Source organism: Heterocephalus glaber, unplaced genomic scaffold (assembly GCF_053883595.1).
Source record: "Heterocephalus glaber isolate CG9 unplaced genomic scaffold, H.glaber_assembly_v1.0 deba00001504, whole genome shotgun sequence".
Classification (NCBI taxonomy): domain Eukaryota; kingdom Metazoa; phylum Chordata; class Mammalia; order Rodentia; family Bathyergidae; genus Heterocephalus; species Heterocephalus glaber.
This window is the reverse complement of record NW_028258324.1, coordinates 15,066,642-15,083,111: the sequence shown is the minus strand read 5'-3', so window position 1 is coordinate 15,083,111 and position 16,470 is coordinate 15,066,642. Positions and strand designations below refer to the sequence as shown.

General features: G+C 37.1%; 1 protein-coding gene across 6 annotated transcripts in view; it reads left to right on the top strand.

Annotated features, from left to right (window-relative positions):
• Positions 1-16,470, top strand: part of Pik3cb (phosphatidylinositol-4,5-bisphosphate 3-kinase catalytic subunit beta) — a 172,754-nt gene that overhangs the window by 91,590 nt on the left and 64,694 nt on the right. For 4 of the 6 annotated variants that reach the window (XM_021249649.2, XM_087186226.1, XM_087186227.1 and 1 more), the window contains 4 exons: positions 931-1,110; positions 5,995-6,165; positions 7,141-7,218; positions 8,776-8,805. In XM_021249649.2, the coding sequence (XP_021105308.1) occupies positions 931-1,110; positions 5,995-6,165; positions 7,141-7,218; positions 8,776-8,805 (459 nt within the window). The remainder of the gene's footprint in view (positions 1-930; positions 1,111-5,994; positions 6,166-7,140; positions 7,219-8,775; positions 8,806-16,470) is intronic. The other 2 variants (XM_004834330.3, XM_087186229.1) reach the window with 1 other exon arrangement.

Here is a 16,470-nt window from a genome sequence, read left to right as displayed (position 1 = left end):
TTATTTGATGTTTCTACTTCTTCATCTGAGAAGTATGTATTCATTTCACATGCCCATTTTGGGAATTGGTCTTTAAATTTGGGGAATCTGATTTTTTTTCGTTCTTTGTATATTAGTCCTTTGTCTGAGGAGTAGCTGATAAAATTTTTTTCCCATTCCCTGAGTTATCTCTTCACTCTGTTGGTGGTTTCTTTTGCTGTGCAAAAGCTTTTAAATATGATGCGATCCCAGTTGTTGATTCTTTATAATATTTCTTGTGTAATTGGAGTTGTGTTCACAAAGTCTTTGCCTACACCTATGTCTTCAGGAGTTTTACCTGTTCTGTCTTCCAGCTGATTTAAGTGTTTCTGTTTTAATGTTTAGCTCTTTGATTCATTTTGATTTTAGTTTAGTGCTTGGTGAGAGATATGTGTCTAGGTTTAATCTTCAGCATGTAGAAAGCCACTGTTACCAGCACCATTTATTAAAGAGGTTATCTTCCAGTGAAGATGTTTGGCCCTTTTGTCAAAGATAAGGCAGCTGAGTGTGTTGTTTGGAGTTGTTTCTGTATCTTATATTCTCTTCCACTGATCTTTGTTTTTTTGCCACTACCATTCTCTTTTTATCATGGTCCTCTTTTTGTCATGGTCACTTTGTAGTATATTTTCAGGTTGGACATTGTGGTGCCCCTGATAGTTAACTTTAGTTAAATATTAATCTTACATGTGGGATTATGGCATTTAGAATACAGTAAGATGACTTGCAAATTATCAGAAATCTTAAATTTTATATGGGAACATATTTAGAATATAGAAAATTCATTCAAATATAGAATTTTAAAGATTGCAAATATTATGCACATTTTTACACATTACATAATGATTATAATTATGGATTTTCAACACAAATACAAAATTTACTGCTTCTGTTTTCTATTTTCTCTCCTTTTAGGATGTGTTTAGCTTTCATGTATCTCCTAATGTGAATCCTATAAAGATAAATGAATTGGCAATCCAAAAACGTTTGACTATTCATGGGAAGGAAGATGAAGCCAGCCCTGGTGACTATGTGTTACAAGTCATTGGGAGAGTAGAATATGTATTTGGTGATCACCCACTCATTCAGTTCCAGGTAGGTGTGTTAACTGTTAATTTAACTGAAAAGTATATGTGTAGATATTTAATTTTTATTTCTGATTTTTAAAAAAGTTTGCCTATAGTGGAACATTTGGAATGTACAGAAAATTACACCCACATAAATAATATATAATCCATAATCCTACCCGCCTCTGAAAATATCATTGTTAACATTTTGACATGTTTTTGTTACTTTTATTTACAATTATGTGTTTTTGGCATAATGGTTATACATATGAATGTGTATATCTGGGCTTTCATTCTGCTTGTTTTTATTAGTGTTCGAATTATTTTCCTGTAACATTATGAATTCTTAACACAATTTGTTGTAGCTGCCTACTATTTTACCAAATAAGGCAAACTGGATTTTACATGGTTTGTTGAGTTTCTGGTATGGTTTGTGTGTATGTATAGAGGGGGTTTGAAACTAGGTCCTTCACATACTAAGCTACATACCCAGCCCTTTAAAATAAAAAAAATTTTTTTTGGATACAGGGTGTCACTAAGTGGCCCACTCAAACTTTGATCTTCCTGCCTCAGTCAGTGCTGGAATTATAGGCATGTCCCACCACACCTTGCAAGGCCCTTAATTTTTGTAGTTTAAAAGGTAGATGGTTTAGAAGCAGTTATAACTTGTGTGCATAGCATTGGAGATAAGACATTTTGACTGAGCACTTGAACTCTAGACCATGAGAAAGAGAGGGAACATAAAAATGCTTGGTGGGCAATATACAAGTATTGACTTCTCTTCATGTTGTGCCATCATTCATGTAGTCTTCATTAACATTATTTTTAATGATTCAGAATGGAATACAATATATTGAATCATACTTTGGATCTATATAGGAAATTTATTCTTTTGAAAAATACATTGTGTTCCTATTCATTTGTTAAGAATCTTTGGAAATATGAATAATCATACTGTTTTTTTTTTCCGTGCCTTTAAAGCATCCATTTCTATCATGAAAATAAAACAGGACATTAGGCTGGAATAGCATAGATGTTTGCTTGAGAGATGATTGGTAATGCTCTGGTAGAGCCCTGTGCTGTGTAGGAGAGTGTGGGTTTGTTACATATGAACCACATATTCACCTTTTCTGGCTGATTGGCTGAAGCAGTGATACTGAAACTTTTTTAGAGACTGAATGCCCAAACTGCAGCCCAAAACCCACTGCAATTAAACCTGAATACTGAGGTTGTATTTTAGAAAAAACAACTCCATGTTGTTAACATCTTTTGTCTTAAAAGCACAATAACAGAGCTTTCAATTATACAAACAGCCTTTTATTGAAAGGTAAAAGTTTGTATTTGGAGTGCTTTTGCACAATTAATGTGATCTTTGCTGTTGTGTGGATGCTGATAATTTGTCAAACCTTGGCTCATACTTCATTAGTTTGAGAGCAACACATGCAGCACTCAGGTCATCTGTTAGTCTGTTTCTTGTATCAGATTTGATATACTTCAAAGCTGAAAACAGCTGCTCACAAGCATTAGATGATCCAAACAAAGTAACAAAAGCAATCTCAAGTGCTTTCATTGACTTAAAGTTATTTGGCAGAGAATTCCACATTTTAAGATTTTCATTTTTCAGAACTACCAACTATGCTCCTTTGTCTTCCCTTCAGTCTTTCTTCTCTATATTCTCAATTGTTGCAACAAGTCATAGAATTTATTTTTCTAGATAGAGCTTTCTTGAAATCCCACTACTGCATTTGCAAAATCTAACCAGTGTAAGTAGGAAATATCAAGCTCTTCAAATTTGGCTTTATCTGGAGAAGTAAGAAAACAGGGTTGTCTCCATCCTATGAAACTGTAAAAATCTGTTACTAAAATTCTCCTTCAGCCACGCATGGTAGTGCATGCCTGTAATCCCAGCACTTGGGAGGCTGAGGCAGGAGGATCACCGTGAGTTCAGGGTCAGCCTGAGCTACATAGTGAGACTGTCTCAAAAAGAAATTTTTGTTTTTCTCCTTTGCAGTTGCTACAATACTAGAAAATTCCTTATAGATTTCCTGGTGACTTGTAGGATTGTCTGCAAATGTAGAATTTTCCAAATACATTTTTAAATTTGGAAAATATTTCAGCTGCTCACTTTCAAGGTCTCGTTCAAAAACCTACAGTTTTCTTTCACATGTTTTGGTACCACAAAACATCTGTTCTGCTGTTTTCTCTGTACCTTGTAGTTTTTTGTTCAGTATATTGTAGTGTAAAATCTGTAAAAAAATATGAAGTTGTTAAGACAAGCTGTATCAGTGAGCTGTAGATATTCCTTCCCTTTTTTATTCATAAACAGCTTAACTTCATCCAAGAAGACTACAAATCTTTCTAGGCCTTGTCCTCTGCTTAGCTACCAGACATTATTATTCCTAACCATTATACTGTGCCTGAACCTCATCAAGAAGTGCTTGAAACTGTTGAAAATGAAGTGCATGAGCCATGATGTAATTCACTATTTTTGTGACACCTTTGAGGATATTGTCTAATTTTTTGCTGCTTTAACAAAAAACTATATATAAAACCAGATGTTGCCCCACTTTGGAAGATGCCCCATCAGTAGTGATTGAAACTGCTTTCTGTGGTCTTATACCTTGTGACAGAAACGCCTTTATCACAGCATTGTAGAAATCTGTCCCTTGTGTTCTTCCAGGCAAGGACACCATGATGTCACCAAGAGCATAACGCAAAAGTACTGCTAGCCTTGCATGATTAATTATATCTGTGCTTTTATGCAAGCACATGGAGTAACCGGCTGCCTTTTGTAAGTTAGTGGTGAGCTGCTAACATCATTGGCCATGTGCAGGACTTGATCTTTAACAATATTTCTGCTACATGGCATCACAGAGGTGTGTTAGTTTTTTGGGGGAGGGGTTTGAGACCGGATCTTGCTGTGTAGTTTAGGCTGGCCTCAAACTCGTGGCATTCTTCCTGCTTCAGCCTTGAGTGCTGGGATTATAGGATTGAGCCACCACCACCCTCAGCACATTGCATAGTTTTATTCTTGTTTGGGAGATCACTCCCAGACAGCACAGTCACGTTTTGATAAAAAAAAAAATCCCCATCAGAGAAGGGGTTGCCATCTTTTTCTGTGTGAAATTTGAAAGCTGGCAGCTGTTATTTGTTTTAGAAAGTAGTTTTAAAAACTAAGACACTGGGAATGATACTGCCTGAATTTCCATTCAGGAAACTCAGTTTCACCAAGTTCAGCAGCACTTTTGTGCTTAGTGTCAAAATGCCATCTGATGCATGATGTGGGATACACAACACTTTCACCACACAAAATACCTAACACTTTCCCATTGTGTTCAGTCACTCCAAATGACCCTCTGTCTAGGCCTCTTGGAATGATCATACACTATCTGTTTTCAGTTTTGCTTTTTTGCTGTAGTTATTTTTTGGTGTTCAAGACTTGGAGTCCACATAAACACAAAATTTAAAAAAAAAGAAACACCCAATATAAATCTATCATTGTACCAAAAATAGTTAACACTATTAGTTAACACTACAGAATGAGATATTCCTTGAATCAACCATCTAGACCAGTGATGCTCAGCTGGAGTTCCTTTTGAATTTTCTGACCACCAGAGCAAGGGAGCAGTGTTCCACTGACCACCAGCTTTTGACCTGCTCTGAAAAAGGCATCTGAGTGCATTTCCGACCTTGTGGGGGACTTCTACTAAAATCACAGCCAGTCCAAGCAAATATATATGTCCTTGCTCTTTCTTTTCATTTCTTTTTTTCTTGAGACAGGGTCTCACTATGTAGTTCAGCCTGGCCTTGAACTCACTGTGTAGCTCAGACTTGCCTTGAACTGGCAGTGATCCTCTTGTCTCAGCCTCCAAAGTGCTGGGATTATAGGCATATGGCCCCACACATGGCTTCTTGCTCATGTTTTCATAAATTCTTCGCAAACTATGATAGTGCAGATGCAAATATGCCAGGGGGCAGTACAACACTAAAAAAATCCCAGTCTCTTAATTAGAAAATCTCTTTGCTAAATCTTAGATAATAAATTTTAATTTTTCATAAGAAAACTCAAAGCTAAACTTTTTTTTTTTTCTTGGTACTGGGGATCGAACTCGGAACCTTGCGGTTGCCAGGCAGGCAGCAGAACCACTGAGCTAAATCCCCGGCCCAAACTAAACTCTTGTGTTAATAAAAATGAATCTATTAAAACTCACAGCCAGTCCAAGCATGTATGTGTATATATATGCATTTATCCTTGGCAGCACACTGGCCATTTGAAAGCTTGGGTGAGTTGTGGCTCATGATGTAATCACCTAGTGCCACTACTCTTTTCTGAGCATGCACATGGGCCCTCTGTGCGCTATTATCTGATGCTTGACTGCTGGGGTGACTTGGCTGTGTGCCAACAGAGAGGGCTCTGTGCGCCCGCTATAGCATATGTGCCATATGTTTGCCACCATTGAACTAATGACTCTGGAGTCAGATAAGTGGATCTGTGTCAAATTGAGGTTTTACAGATACTAGTTGTATAACTTACCCGCCCCCCTTCTTTTTTGGTACCGGGGATCAAACTCAGGATCTTGCCCTTTCAAGGCAGGAGGTGGAACCGCTGAGCTAAATCATTGGCCCTAACTTAACTCTTTTGAGTTTCATTTTTTTAAGATATTAAACGCGGCTAGTCTTAAAAAAGTGTAGAGCATTGTGAAGATCAATATGTAATTATGTGTCAAGTTCAGTTAAGTTCTTAGATATTCAGTTAATGGTAGCTATTTAATGTATTGTGTTTTAAATGATCATATTCCTGATATGTTGTATAAGATGTGTTTGTACAGTGCACTTGGCATAGTGCTTCAAATTGATTTTATTCTGTCAATATCTCTGCCTGAAAGTGCATTTCTCCCTTATTGTTCTCTAGTATGTCCGGAACTGTGTTGTGAACAGGGCCCTGCCCCATTTTGTGCTTGTGGAATGCTACAAGATCAAGAAGATGTATGAGCAAGAAATGATTGCCATAGAGGCTGCCATAAACCGGAATTCATCTAACTTTCCTCTTCCCTTACCACCAAAGAAAACACGAATTATTTCTGTAAGTTCCATGTGTGAGCCTTGTAACTCCAGACGGCTTGTGATATTGTTAGATTATATGCTAAGTCTTACACATATTTCCTTTACTCCTCTTTCTGTGAAAACCAATGCATATTTACCAAAAACTGATCACCCATTTACTTAAAGTTAGTTTCAGGCTATTATTTTATTTTAACTTGCTCAAGCTACAAATACTATAAATATACCATTTATGTTTTTGGTAGCAAAAAAATGCCATGAAGTTAGAGATTGGACCTTAAGCCTAGAACTTCAAAGAGCAGTTTGAGACATTCTGGTGGAAAAAGTGAGATGCACAGAAATAGTTGCTTTACTAGTATATTTCATTTCTTAACTGAAATAATGTTTTTTTTATAATATGCCTACATTTTTAATACCAAATTCTTTTACTATTAGACATGTATCAAAGGCACCTTTCTAGAATATATAAAATAGATATGTAAGTTTGTGTTCATTTGAATAGTTAATATATTTTTATCAGTTACTCAGTCTTTACAAATTGTGCATTTAACCACTCCTTGATGATATTTCTGTCTTGATACAATTTTAGTGTATAGTATGTGCTGCCAAGGTGAGTACATCTGTATTACTTCAAATAGTCAATTTATCCAAAGCTTTTAATACTATTTGTTGATTCTTTTTGGGGGTAGGGTGCTTTAGATTGAGTTTAGGACCTTGTGCTTGCTAGGCAGTCCACTCTACTACTGAGCTACATTCCCAGCCCCTGTTGATACTTTTTATTTTAGTGATTTCTCTTAGCAGTGGTGAATGCTGCCTATGTTTTGCTGTGAAAACCAAGAGCTAGTGGCTATAATGGTTAATTTAATATATGTGATTTTTCAGTTGTTATTTCAGAGCTTTTTGTAATTTTCCAATATATGTGAGAACTGAGAGATGATTTCATTGCTGCCAGAGAATTTTTTTTTTTACAATACCTTTGTATTTATTTCTTTTTCAGCATGTTTGGGACAATAACAACCCTTTCCAAATTGTTTTGGTTAAGGGAAATAAACTTAACACTGAAGAAACTGTAAAAGTGAGTATATAAGATTTGAATTTGCTACATGGTATTTCATATGCTCAATGATGTCCTATAGGAGATTAAACTCTACCCGTACCCACCAGTTCCATGAGATAGAATTTGGAGATTCGTTGTAAGACTATAGGGTATTTCTGTTTTAAAGTCTTTTTTGAATAGTTAGAGATTTATTGGAAAGATTGACATTATTTGTCAAGTATATATTATGTAGAAGAAATTGTTTTTTTGATCAGGAATTCAACAAGTGAAATATAAACCAAAACTATAGATCACATATTTCTATGTAAGCTTACTCTCCTCTTAGCTTACTTGGAGCTTCATTCCAGGCTTCTCTTGAAGCGCCCACCCCCATCCCCATTTTTTTTTCTTGCTGAGCACAGAGAAAATGTAATACCACTTCTGGAAAGAAAATAGATCATTATAGATCATAAGACACATGAGAGTATTGACTGCACAAACCCATACAATTAAATAAAAACCTAACAAGGCATTTTGCTTTAAAGTATAAAGAATGCATTTTTTTCTATTTTGCTGGACAGAAAATTAAGAGAATAGTTTTGTGATCCGAGAGAGATTTAATTAGTTTGAAATAGTTTTATTTTATTTTTTGGTGCTGGGGATCGAACTCTGGACCTTACGCTTGCGAGGCAAGCAGCAGAACCACTGGGCTAAATCCCTGGCCCAAATTGTCTAGTTTTTATTTTATTTTATTTTATTCTATTTTATAGTTTGAAATATTTGTTGGCATGTGGCTATATTCATGGGCACCTTGCCAAGAATTACTAGTCTCTTGCTTTTATACATGTATGTTAAATATTTTTGGGGATAATGAGTTGGGGAATGGAGATAATAGGTCAAAGGATATAAAATTCTAGATAATTTGGATGAATAATTCTAGAGATCTAATGTACAACATGAGATCTGTATCTGATAATATTGTACTGTATACCGGAAATTTGTTAAGATAGATTTTGGGTACTCTCAGTAAGGGAAAAAAAGATAATTATGTATGGTGATAGATATGTTTATTTGATTATAGTAATCACTCCACTGTGTGTGTGTGTGTTTGTGTATGTATTTCTTGGGAGACGAAGGCAGGAAGATCACAAATTCAAGGCCAGCCTAGGCAATTTAGGGAGACCTTGTCTTAAAAGAATAAAAAGAGTGGGGATATAGCTTGATGGAAAAGTGCATGCCTAGCATGCAAGAGGCCCTGAGTTCAATTCCCAGTGTCTCAAACAAAACAAAGCAATCAGACAGATATGGTGGTGGATGCCTGTAATCCCAGCACTTGGAAGTCTGAGGCTGGGGGATTGCCATGAGTTTGAGCCCAGCTTGGGCTACACAGTGAGTTCAAGGCCGGGCTGAACTACATAGTGAGACCCTGTCTCAAAATAACACAAAACAACCCAAAAAACAAAGCAAACAATAATCAAACAAAATATAACCACTAAATGTATATTATTAAAAATATTCTTTGAGTAGCAGTCATTAAGGGCTTTGGTGTTCAATCCTCAACTAGATGGTTTTTTTTTTTCTTTCTTTTGTTACCAGGGATGGAACTCAGGACCTTGTGCTTGCGAGGTAGGCACGGCACCACTGAGCCCTGACCCTGTTTTGTTTTATTTTGCTTTTGCAGTATGAGGGATAGAACCCAGGGCCCTTGTACTTAGCTTCATCCCTAGCCTGTCTACCTGTTTATTTCTTTATTTATTGATCAATTGATTGATGGGGTTTTCCTAAATAGCGTGGGCTGGGCTTGAACTTTTGGGGATCCTCCTGCCTCGGCCTCCCAGAGAGTTGTGGTTACAAGTGTTTGTCACCACACCAGACTTTAGATTTTGTTTTTTTAATGAGTTGTGGTCATGGCCAGTTAGCTTGTGTATTTTATTTTAAAGGTAATTTTGTGTTTGTCTTTTTTTTTTTTTGGTACCGGGGATTGAACTCGGGTTCTCCCGCTTGCATAGCAGGTGGCAGCGAAACCACTGAGCTAAATCCCTGGCACCATGTTTGTCTTTTAATTTAAAGTTTCCTTATTGGGCCGGGGATTTAGCTCAGTGGTTTCGCCGCCTGCTGCGCAAGTGCAAGGACCCGAGTTCAATCCCCGGTACCAAAATAAATAAAAAAATTTAAAAAATAAAGTTTCCTTATTGATTCTTTTCAATTGTAAAAAGATAACATGAGCTGGGCAAGGTGGTGTACACCTGTAATCCCAGTGCTCAAGAGGCTGAGGCAGGATTGCTGAGAGTTCCAGGCCAGCCTAAGCTACATAGTGAGTTCAAGGCCAGCATGAACTACATAGTGAGACCCTGTCTCAGAAAACCAAAACCAAATACACACAAAAAAATGACACAATTGAGATGACATAATTAAGAAAAAGGCATTAATTTCTCCTGTCCATCTTCTGTTTCTGTTTTTGGTACCAGGGATCGATCTCAGGACCTTGCACTTGCAAGGCAGGCACAGTGCCACGGATCTAAATCCCGAGCCCAAAATCTGATTTTTTGGGGGGGGCAGGGTACGAGGGATCGAACTCAGGATCTTGTGCTTGTGAGGCAGGCACAGTGCCACTGAGCTAAATCCTTGGCCCATCCTTTCCATCTTCTTACTATCATAAGGGATTTAAACTCAACAAGCCCTGTGAGTGACCTCCATGTTTATACAAGCACACACATACACACATACACAGACACACTTACATGCATTAAAAAGGTTTTTGTTTTATTTCTTTTATTGCTAATTGATTTATTAAAGAACAAGGAGATGGTGCTGTATACATTATTCTATTTTTCTATACATTATTCTGTAATCATTATTCTCTTTTAGTACATCTTGGATATTCCTGTGTATTAGTAAATATTTGGTAGAGTTTCTTGGGGATTTCCTCCTTTTTTGAGACAGTGAATTGCTATGTAGTCTAGGCCAGCCTTGAACTCATTATGTAGTTTCATTCCATGGTCACATGGCTCTGTTTCTGGCCCTGTGGTGAAGCAGAACATCATGTTGAGGAACATATTATGGAGCAAAGTTACTACCGTGTGGTTGCCAAAAGGGAGAGTGGGAAGGAGGGAATGAGAGAGTGGGGGCGAGAAAAAGAGGGAAAGGGGAGAGGAAGAAGACAGAGAGGGAGGAGGGAGGGGAAAGGGAGAAGGGTAGAAGGAGAGAGAAGAGAAGAGACAAAATATCTCCTTCATGTGCACATCTCCAGTGACCTACCTCTTCCACCTACACTCCGTCTCCTAATGTTTTCACAGCCCCAGTAGCCCATTAAGTTATGATTCCACAAATGGATTAACAGTTGATAAAGTTAGAACCCTAATGATCCAGTCTCATTTCAAAGGCCTTACTTTTCACACTGCTCCATTGTAGACTAAGCCTTCCACGCCTGAGCTTTGGTAGGACATTTCAGATCCAAAGCATAGCAGGTAGAGATAGATACATATCACAACTAAATGAAAATGGTAGATATATGTGCTGCCGAAGTGAGCACTGAAAATAGTAAATATATACAGATATTTATTATAAGTTCTTGGCTCACATGATTATGGAAGTGAGCACTTCAGTATCTGCAGGGTAATTTAGAAAGCTGGAGATGCAGCAAAGCCTTTAGTTCATTTGAATCTGCAAACTTGAGAACCAAGAATGCTAATGATGTATTTCCTGTATGAAAGCTAGCAGGCTTGAGGTGGTGGAAGAGCCAGGATTAGTTAGTTTTATAACAGGAAAAAAGCTGGTGTCCTAGCTCCCAAGGCAGTCACAAAGGAAGAATTCTCTTTTACTTGGGGAAGGGTCTCCCCTTTTGTCAAGGGTTGATTCAAGTGTTCAACCAATAGGATGAGTCAGGCCAGACTGGGGAAAGCACCTCCTCTCTCTTTGTACAAAAGCTTTCTTCAGTTCCTAACATTAAATACTTATTTGTGCAATGAATTAATAATATTAAATGCAACTGTCTCTAATATCTTTGTATACTTACAGGTCACACAGTATTCCTTCCTTAATAAGTCAGTACAAATCTACCTCTTTACAAAATGTGATTTTGTTTTTTAGAAAAACATTTATTGGTACATTTTAGGTATACATAATGATAATATTTATCATAGGGAATTTGTACCGGTACCTAATATATCTTGCTTCTTCTTTTTTTTTTTTTTGGTACCAGGGAACTAACTTGGGTCCTTCCGCTTGCGAGGAAGGCGGCGGAACCACTGAGCTAAATCCCCGGCCCTCTTGCTTCTTTTTTCCCCACTCCTCCATGCACAAAAGCTATGTTTCCATTTTTTCTTTGTTTCCTTTGCCCTTCTCCCCCCACCCCTGTCCCTTGTTCCACTTCTAATTTGAACATTTTCTTCCCATTTCCCAGTATCTATTGTACATTTTAGTCTTCATTTCCCCTTTCTTTTTCTCACATCAGAAAATCAATGTGGTATTTAAACGTGTGTTTGCTTTATTTTACTCAAGAGTATGGTCTCAAGGTACATCCATTTAGATGTAAATGTCTCAAGCTCGGCTTTGTGGCAGAGTAGTACTCCATTGTGTTAAAAAAACACATCTTTATCCATTCCTTGGTTGATGGGCCTTTGGGCTGTTTCCAAGATTTAGCTATTGCAAACTGTGCCACTATAAACATAGGTGTGCATATATCACTGTGGTATGATGCTTTTAATTCTTTTGGGAAAATACCAAGAAGGGAAATAGGTGGGTCAAATAGAACCTCCAGTTTCAGTTTTTGAGGAATCTCCACAATGATTTCCACAGAGGTTGCACCAGTCTACACTCTCAACAGTGAAGGGTTCTTTATCCCCTCACAACCCCTTTAGCATGTGTTACTGGTTGATTTCTTGAAACAGCCATTCTTTCTGGAATGAGATGGAATCTCAGCATTGTTTTAGTCTGTGTCTCTGCAGTGACCAGTGATGTTGAACATTTTTTCATGTACTTATTTCCTGTTTCTACTTGTTCATCTGAGAAGTGTCGATTCATCTCAGATGCTTATTTTTGGATTGGGTCTTTAAATTTGGGAGGGGTCTGACTTTTTTGAGTTCTTTATATATTCTAGATATCAGTCCTTTGCCTGAGGAATAGCTGGCAAAATTTTTTTTCTCACACTGTGAGTTGTCTCTTCACTCTATTGGTGGTTTCTCTTGCTGTGCAAAAGCTTTTTAATAAGATGAGATCCCAATTTTGATTCTTTGTGATAGTTCCTGTGGGACTGAAGTTTTATTCATAAAGTCTGCCTATGCCAGTATCTTCAAGAGTTCTACCTATTCTATCTTCCAGCAGATTGTTTCTATTTTAATATTTAGATCTTTGATCCATTTTGATTTTAGTTTAGTGCATGGTGAAATATATGGATCTAGTTTTAATTTTTGTCAAGTGGAGAGTCAGTTTAAAGAGGCTATCTTTCTTCCAGTGAAGGTGTTTGGCTCCTTTGTCAAAGACAAGGTGATTGAGTATGTCTGTAGTTGTTTCTGCATCTTCCAATCTGTCCCATTGATCCTCGGGTCTGGGTTTTGTTTTGGTTTTTTTTGCCAGTACCATGCTGTTTTTATCACAGTAGCTTTCATAGTGTAGGGGACAGGGGAAGGGGACGTTACCAGAACCTCTGCAGTTAGTCCTGGTCTCCTGCGAGCCACGGCAGCACACGGCGAATTACAGGAAAGGTAGAAAAATGAGACCGAGAAGAAGCTGAGCTTTGGGTCTGATCAGTGCTGCTCTGGGCAGCAAAGACAAAAGCCCCCAGCTTACCACACCTTTTATTCAGTACATCGGGAGAAACAAATGTAACAGATGACTTGCAGAGAGTTCAATAATTCACATTGGGATAAACAAGGTGTAACGGAAGGCTTGTAGAGAGTTCAGTACATCTCCGGCAAACAAGATGTTAATCAGTCCAAGAACAATGAGGAACTGAGCAGGTGTTTGTTCTCCCAGGATGTTTCTTGTCCTGGAGAATCACAGCATCACTGGATCACTGAAGTCTCAGTTGTGACCGGAGGCCAAACTGGAGTTATTCTGTAGCTGGGCTGTAGGCAAGAGAACTAGGCTAACCAAATGATTTTTCCCTAGAATTATGTAGCATTGCTCCCAACATCATAGTATAATTTTAAGTCAGGGATTGTGATACCCCCTGCCTTGCCTTTGTTGCCCAGAATTGCCATTGCTATTCTAGGTCTCTTCTGGTTCTAAATGAATTTTAGGATTGTTTTTTCTAATTCTGTGAGATATGTTATTGGAATTTTAATAGGGATTGCATTAAATCTGTACAACAATTTTGGAAGGATGGTCATTTTCAGTACATTGGTTCTTCTTATCCAGGAATGAGGGATATCTTTTCATTTTCTGATGACCTCTTCAATCTCCTTTTTTCAGAGTACTATAGTTTTCAATGTAGAGGTCTTTTACTTCCTTCATTAGATTTATTCCTAGGTATTTCAGGTTTTTGGATGCTATTGTGAAAGGTATTGTTTCCCTAATTTCTCTCTCCATAAGTTTGTTATTCATGTACAGGAAGGTTGTTGATTTTTGAGTGTTGACTTTGTATCCAGCTGCGCTACTGAATTTGGTTATTAAATCTAGAAATCTTTTGGTGGAGTTTTTATGGTCTTCTATGTACAGTATCATGTCATTTGCAAATAATAATTTATCTTCTTCCTTTCCTGTCCTTATTCTTTTTATTTCTTTTTCTTGTCTAATTGCTGTGGCTGTTTCCAGAACTGTGTTGAATAAGAGTGGTGACTGTGGACATCTTGTCTTGTTCCTGATTTTAGAGTGAAAGCTTTCAGTTTTTGTTTAGTATGATGTCAGCTATGTGTTTGTCATAGATAATTTTTATCACATTGAGATAAAGACCATCTATACCAATTTTCAGTAGGTTTTTTTTTTTTTTAAATCATGAATGAGTGTTGGGCCTTGTCAAATGCTTTATCTGCATTTATTGAGAGGATCATATGTTTTTTGTCCTTGGCTGTTAATATAGTGTATTTATTACATTTATTGATTTGTGTATGTTGAACTATCCCTGCATCCCTGGGATGAATCCAACTTGGTCATGATGTATAACCTTTCTGATGATTTGGTGCTTTCTGTTTGCCAGTATCTTTCTGAGGATCTTTACATCTATGTTCATTAGGGAGGTTGGCCTGTAGTTCTCTTTTTTGGTTGGGTCTTTCTCTGGTTTTGCTATTAGGGTAATACTTGCTTCCAGAAACGAATTTGGGAGTATTGCTTCCCTTCCAATTTCATTAAAGAGTTTGAGAAGTAGTGGCATTAGATGTTCTCTAAATTTCTTATAGAATTCACCAATTAATGCATCAGGGCCAGGACTTTTCTTTATTGGTAGGTTTTTTGTTTTGTTTTGTTTTTGTGCCGGGGATCGAGCTCAGGACCTTGTGCTTGCGAGGCAGGCGGTGCCGTGGTAGGTTTTTAATTACATATTCAATTTTATTGGCTGCTACTGGTTTATTTAGAATTTCTGTATCTTCTTGATTCAGTTTTGGTAATTCATATATATCTAGAAATCTGTCTACTTCTGTATTTAACATTTTATTAGAATACAGGTTATCAAAGTAGGTATTGATGATCTTCTGGATTTCTGCAGGATCTGTTGTGATTTCACCCTTTTCATTCCTTACTGCATGGATTTGAGTCTTTTCTTTCCTTTTTTGATAAGGTTGGCTAAGGGTTTGTCAGTTTTCATTGAATCTTTCAAAGAACCCACTCTTCAGTTCATTGATTCTTTGTATTGTTTTGTTAGTCTTGATTGCATTAATTTCTGCTCTGATCTTTAAAATTCCCTCCTTCCTATAAGCTTTGGGCTTGACTTTTCTTCTTTTTCTAGATGCTTGACATTCAACATTAATTTATTTGAGCCCACACTGTTTTCCTGATACTGGTATTTATCACTATAAATTTTCCCTGTAGGACTGCTTTCATTGTGTCCCATAAGTTCCAGTACATTGTATTGGCATTATCATTTAATTGTAGAAACTGTCTAATTTCTTCTTTAATTTCATTTGTGACCCATTAGTTGTTCAGCATGTTGTTTAATTGCCATATGTTTTTGATGTTCTTGTGCTTTCTTTTGCCATTGAGTTCCAATTTAATTGCACTATGATCTGACAGTATTCATGGGACAGATTCAATTTTCTTGCATTTACGTAATCATGTTCTGTGAGCTAGTATGTGGTCTATTTTGGAGAGCATCCCTTGTGCTGCTGAGAAGAATGTGTCTTCTAATGTTGTTGGATGGAATACTCTGAAGTCCATTTGTTCAAAAGTTTGGTTCAATTCTGTTATTTCTTTGTTGATTTTTTTGTCTACTTGATCTCTTTATGACAGTAGGGTATTGAGGTCCCCCATTACAGTTGTATTAGTGCTTATTTGATTTTTCATGTCTGTTAATGTTTGTTTTATATAGTTGGGTGCACTGGTATTTGGTGCATATATATTTAGGAGTGTTGTCTCTTCCTCTTGAATTGTTCTTTTACGAGGATGTGTAGTAAGCTTCGCTGTCTCTTATTTAGTCTTGGCTTGAAATCTACTTTGTCTGCAAATAGAATTGCTAGCCCTGCTTCTTTCTAGGTTTCAGTCCCATGGAATATTTTTGCCATTCTTTGACTTTCAGTCTATGAATTTGTTTTTGAATTAAATGTGTTTCTTGTATGCAGCATATTGTTAGATCTTGCTTTTTGATCCATGTTGCCTATCTGTTTCTTTTGATTGATAAATTGAAACCATTAACATTGATGGTTGTAATTGATAATGTATTGATTTATCTTTGTCATGTTATTTTCATGTTGTTGTTTCCCTTCTTTCCTCCTCTGTTTAATTTCTTGCCTTTCCTTGTGGATTCATTTTGTTTGGATTCATAAGAGTTGTAATCCTTGTTATCTCTGTCTAGAGTATCCTTCGGAGCAATAGAGTGCTGCTTTGGTGGTCATGAATTACTCAGATGTTGTTTGTCGTGGAAATATCTTATTTCTCCATCAATTTTCAAAGACAGTTTTGCACGGTACCTAAGTCTGGGTCAGAGATTGTTTTCCTTTAGGGCTTTTAAATACCTCATTCCAAGCTGTCCTTGACTTGAGGGTTTGTCTTGAGAAGTTTGCTGTGATTCTGATGGGCTTTCCTGTATAGGTGTTTCTGTTCTCTAACAGCTTTTAACATTCTGTTCTTGTTTTGAATTTCTGGAATCTTGACTATTATATGTTTTGGGGAAGACTTTGGTATTTTTTTTTTGTCATGGCTAAT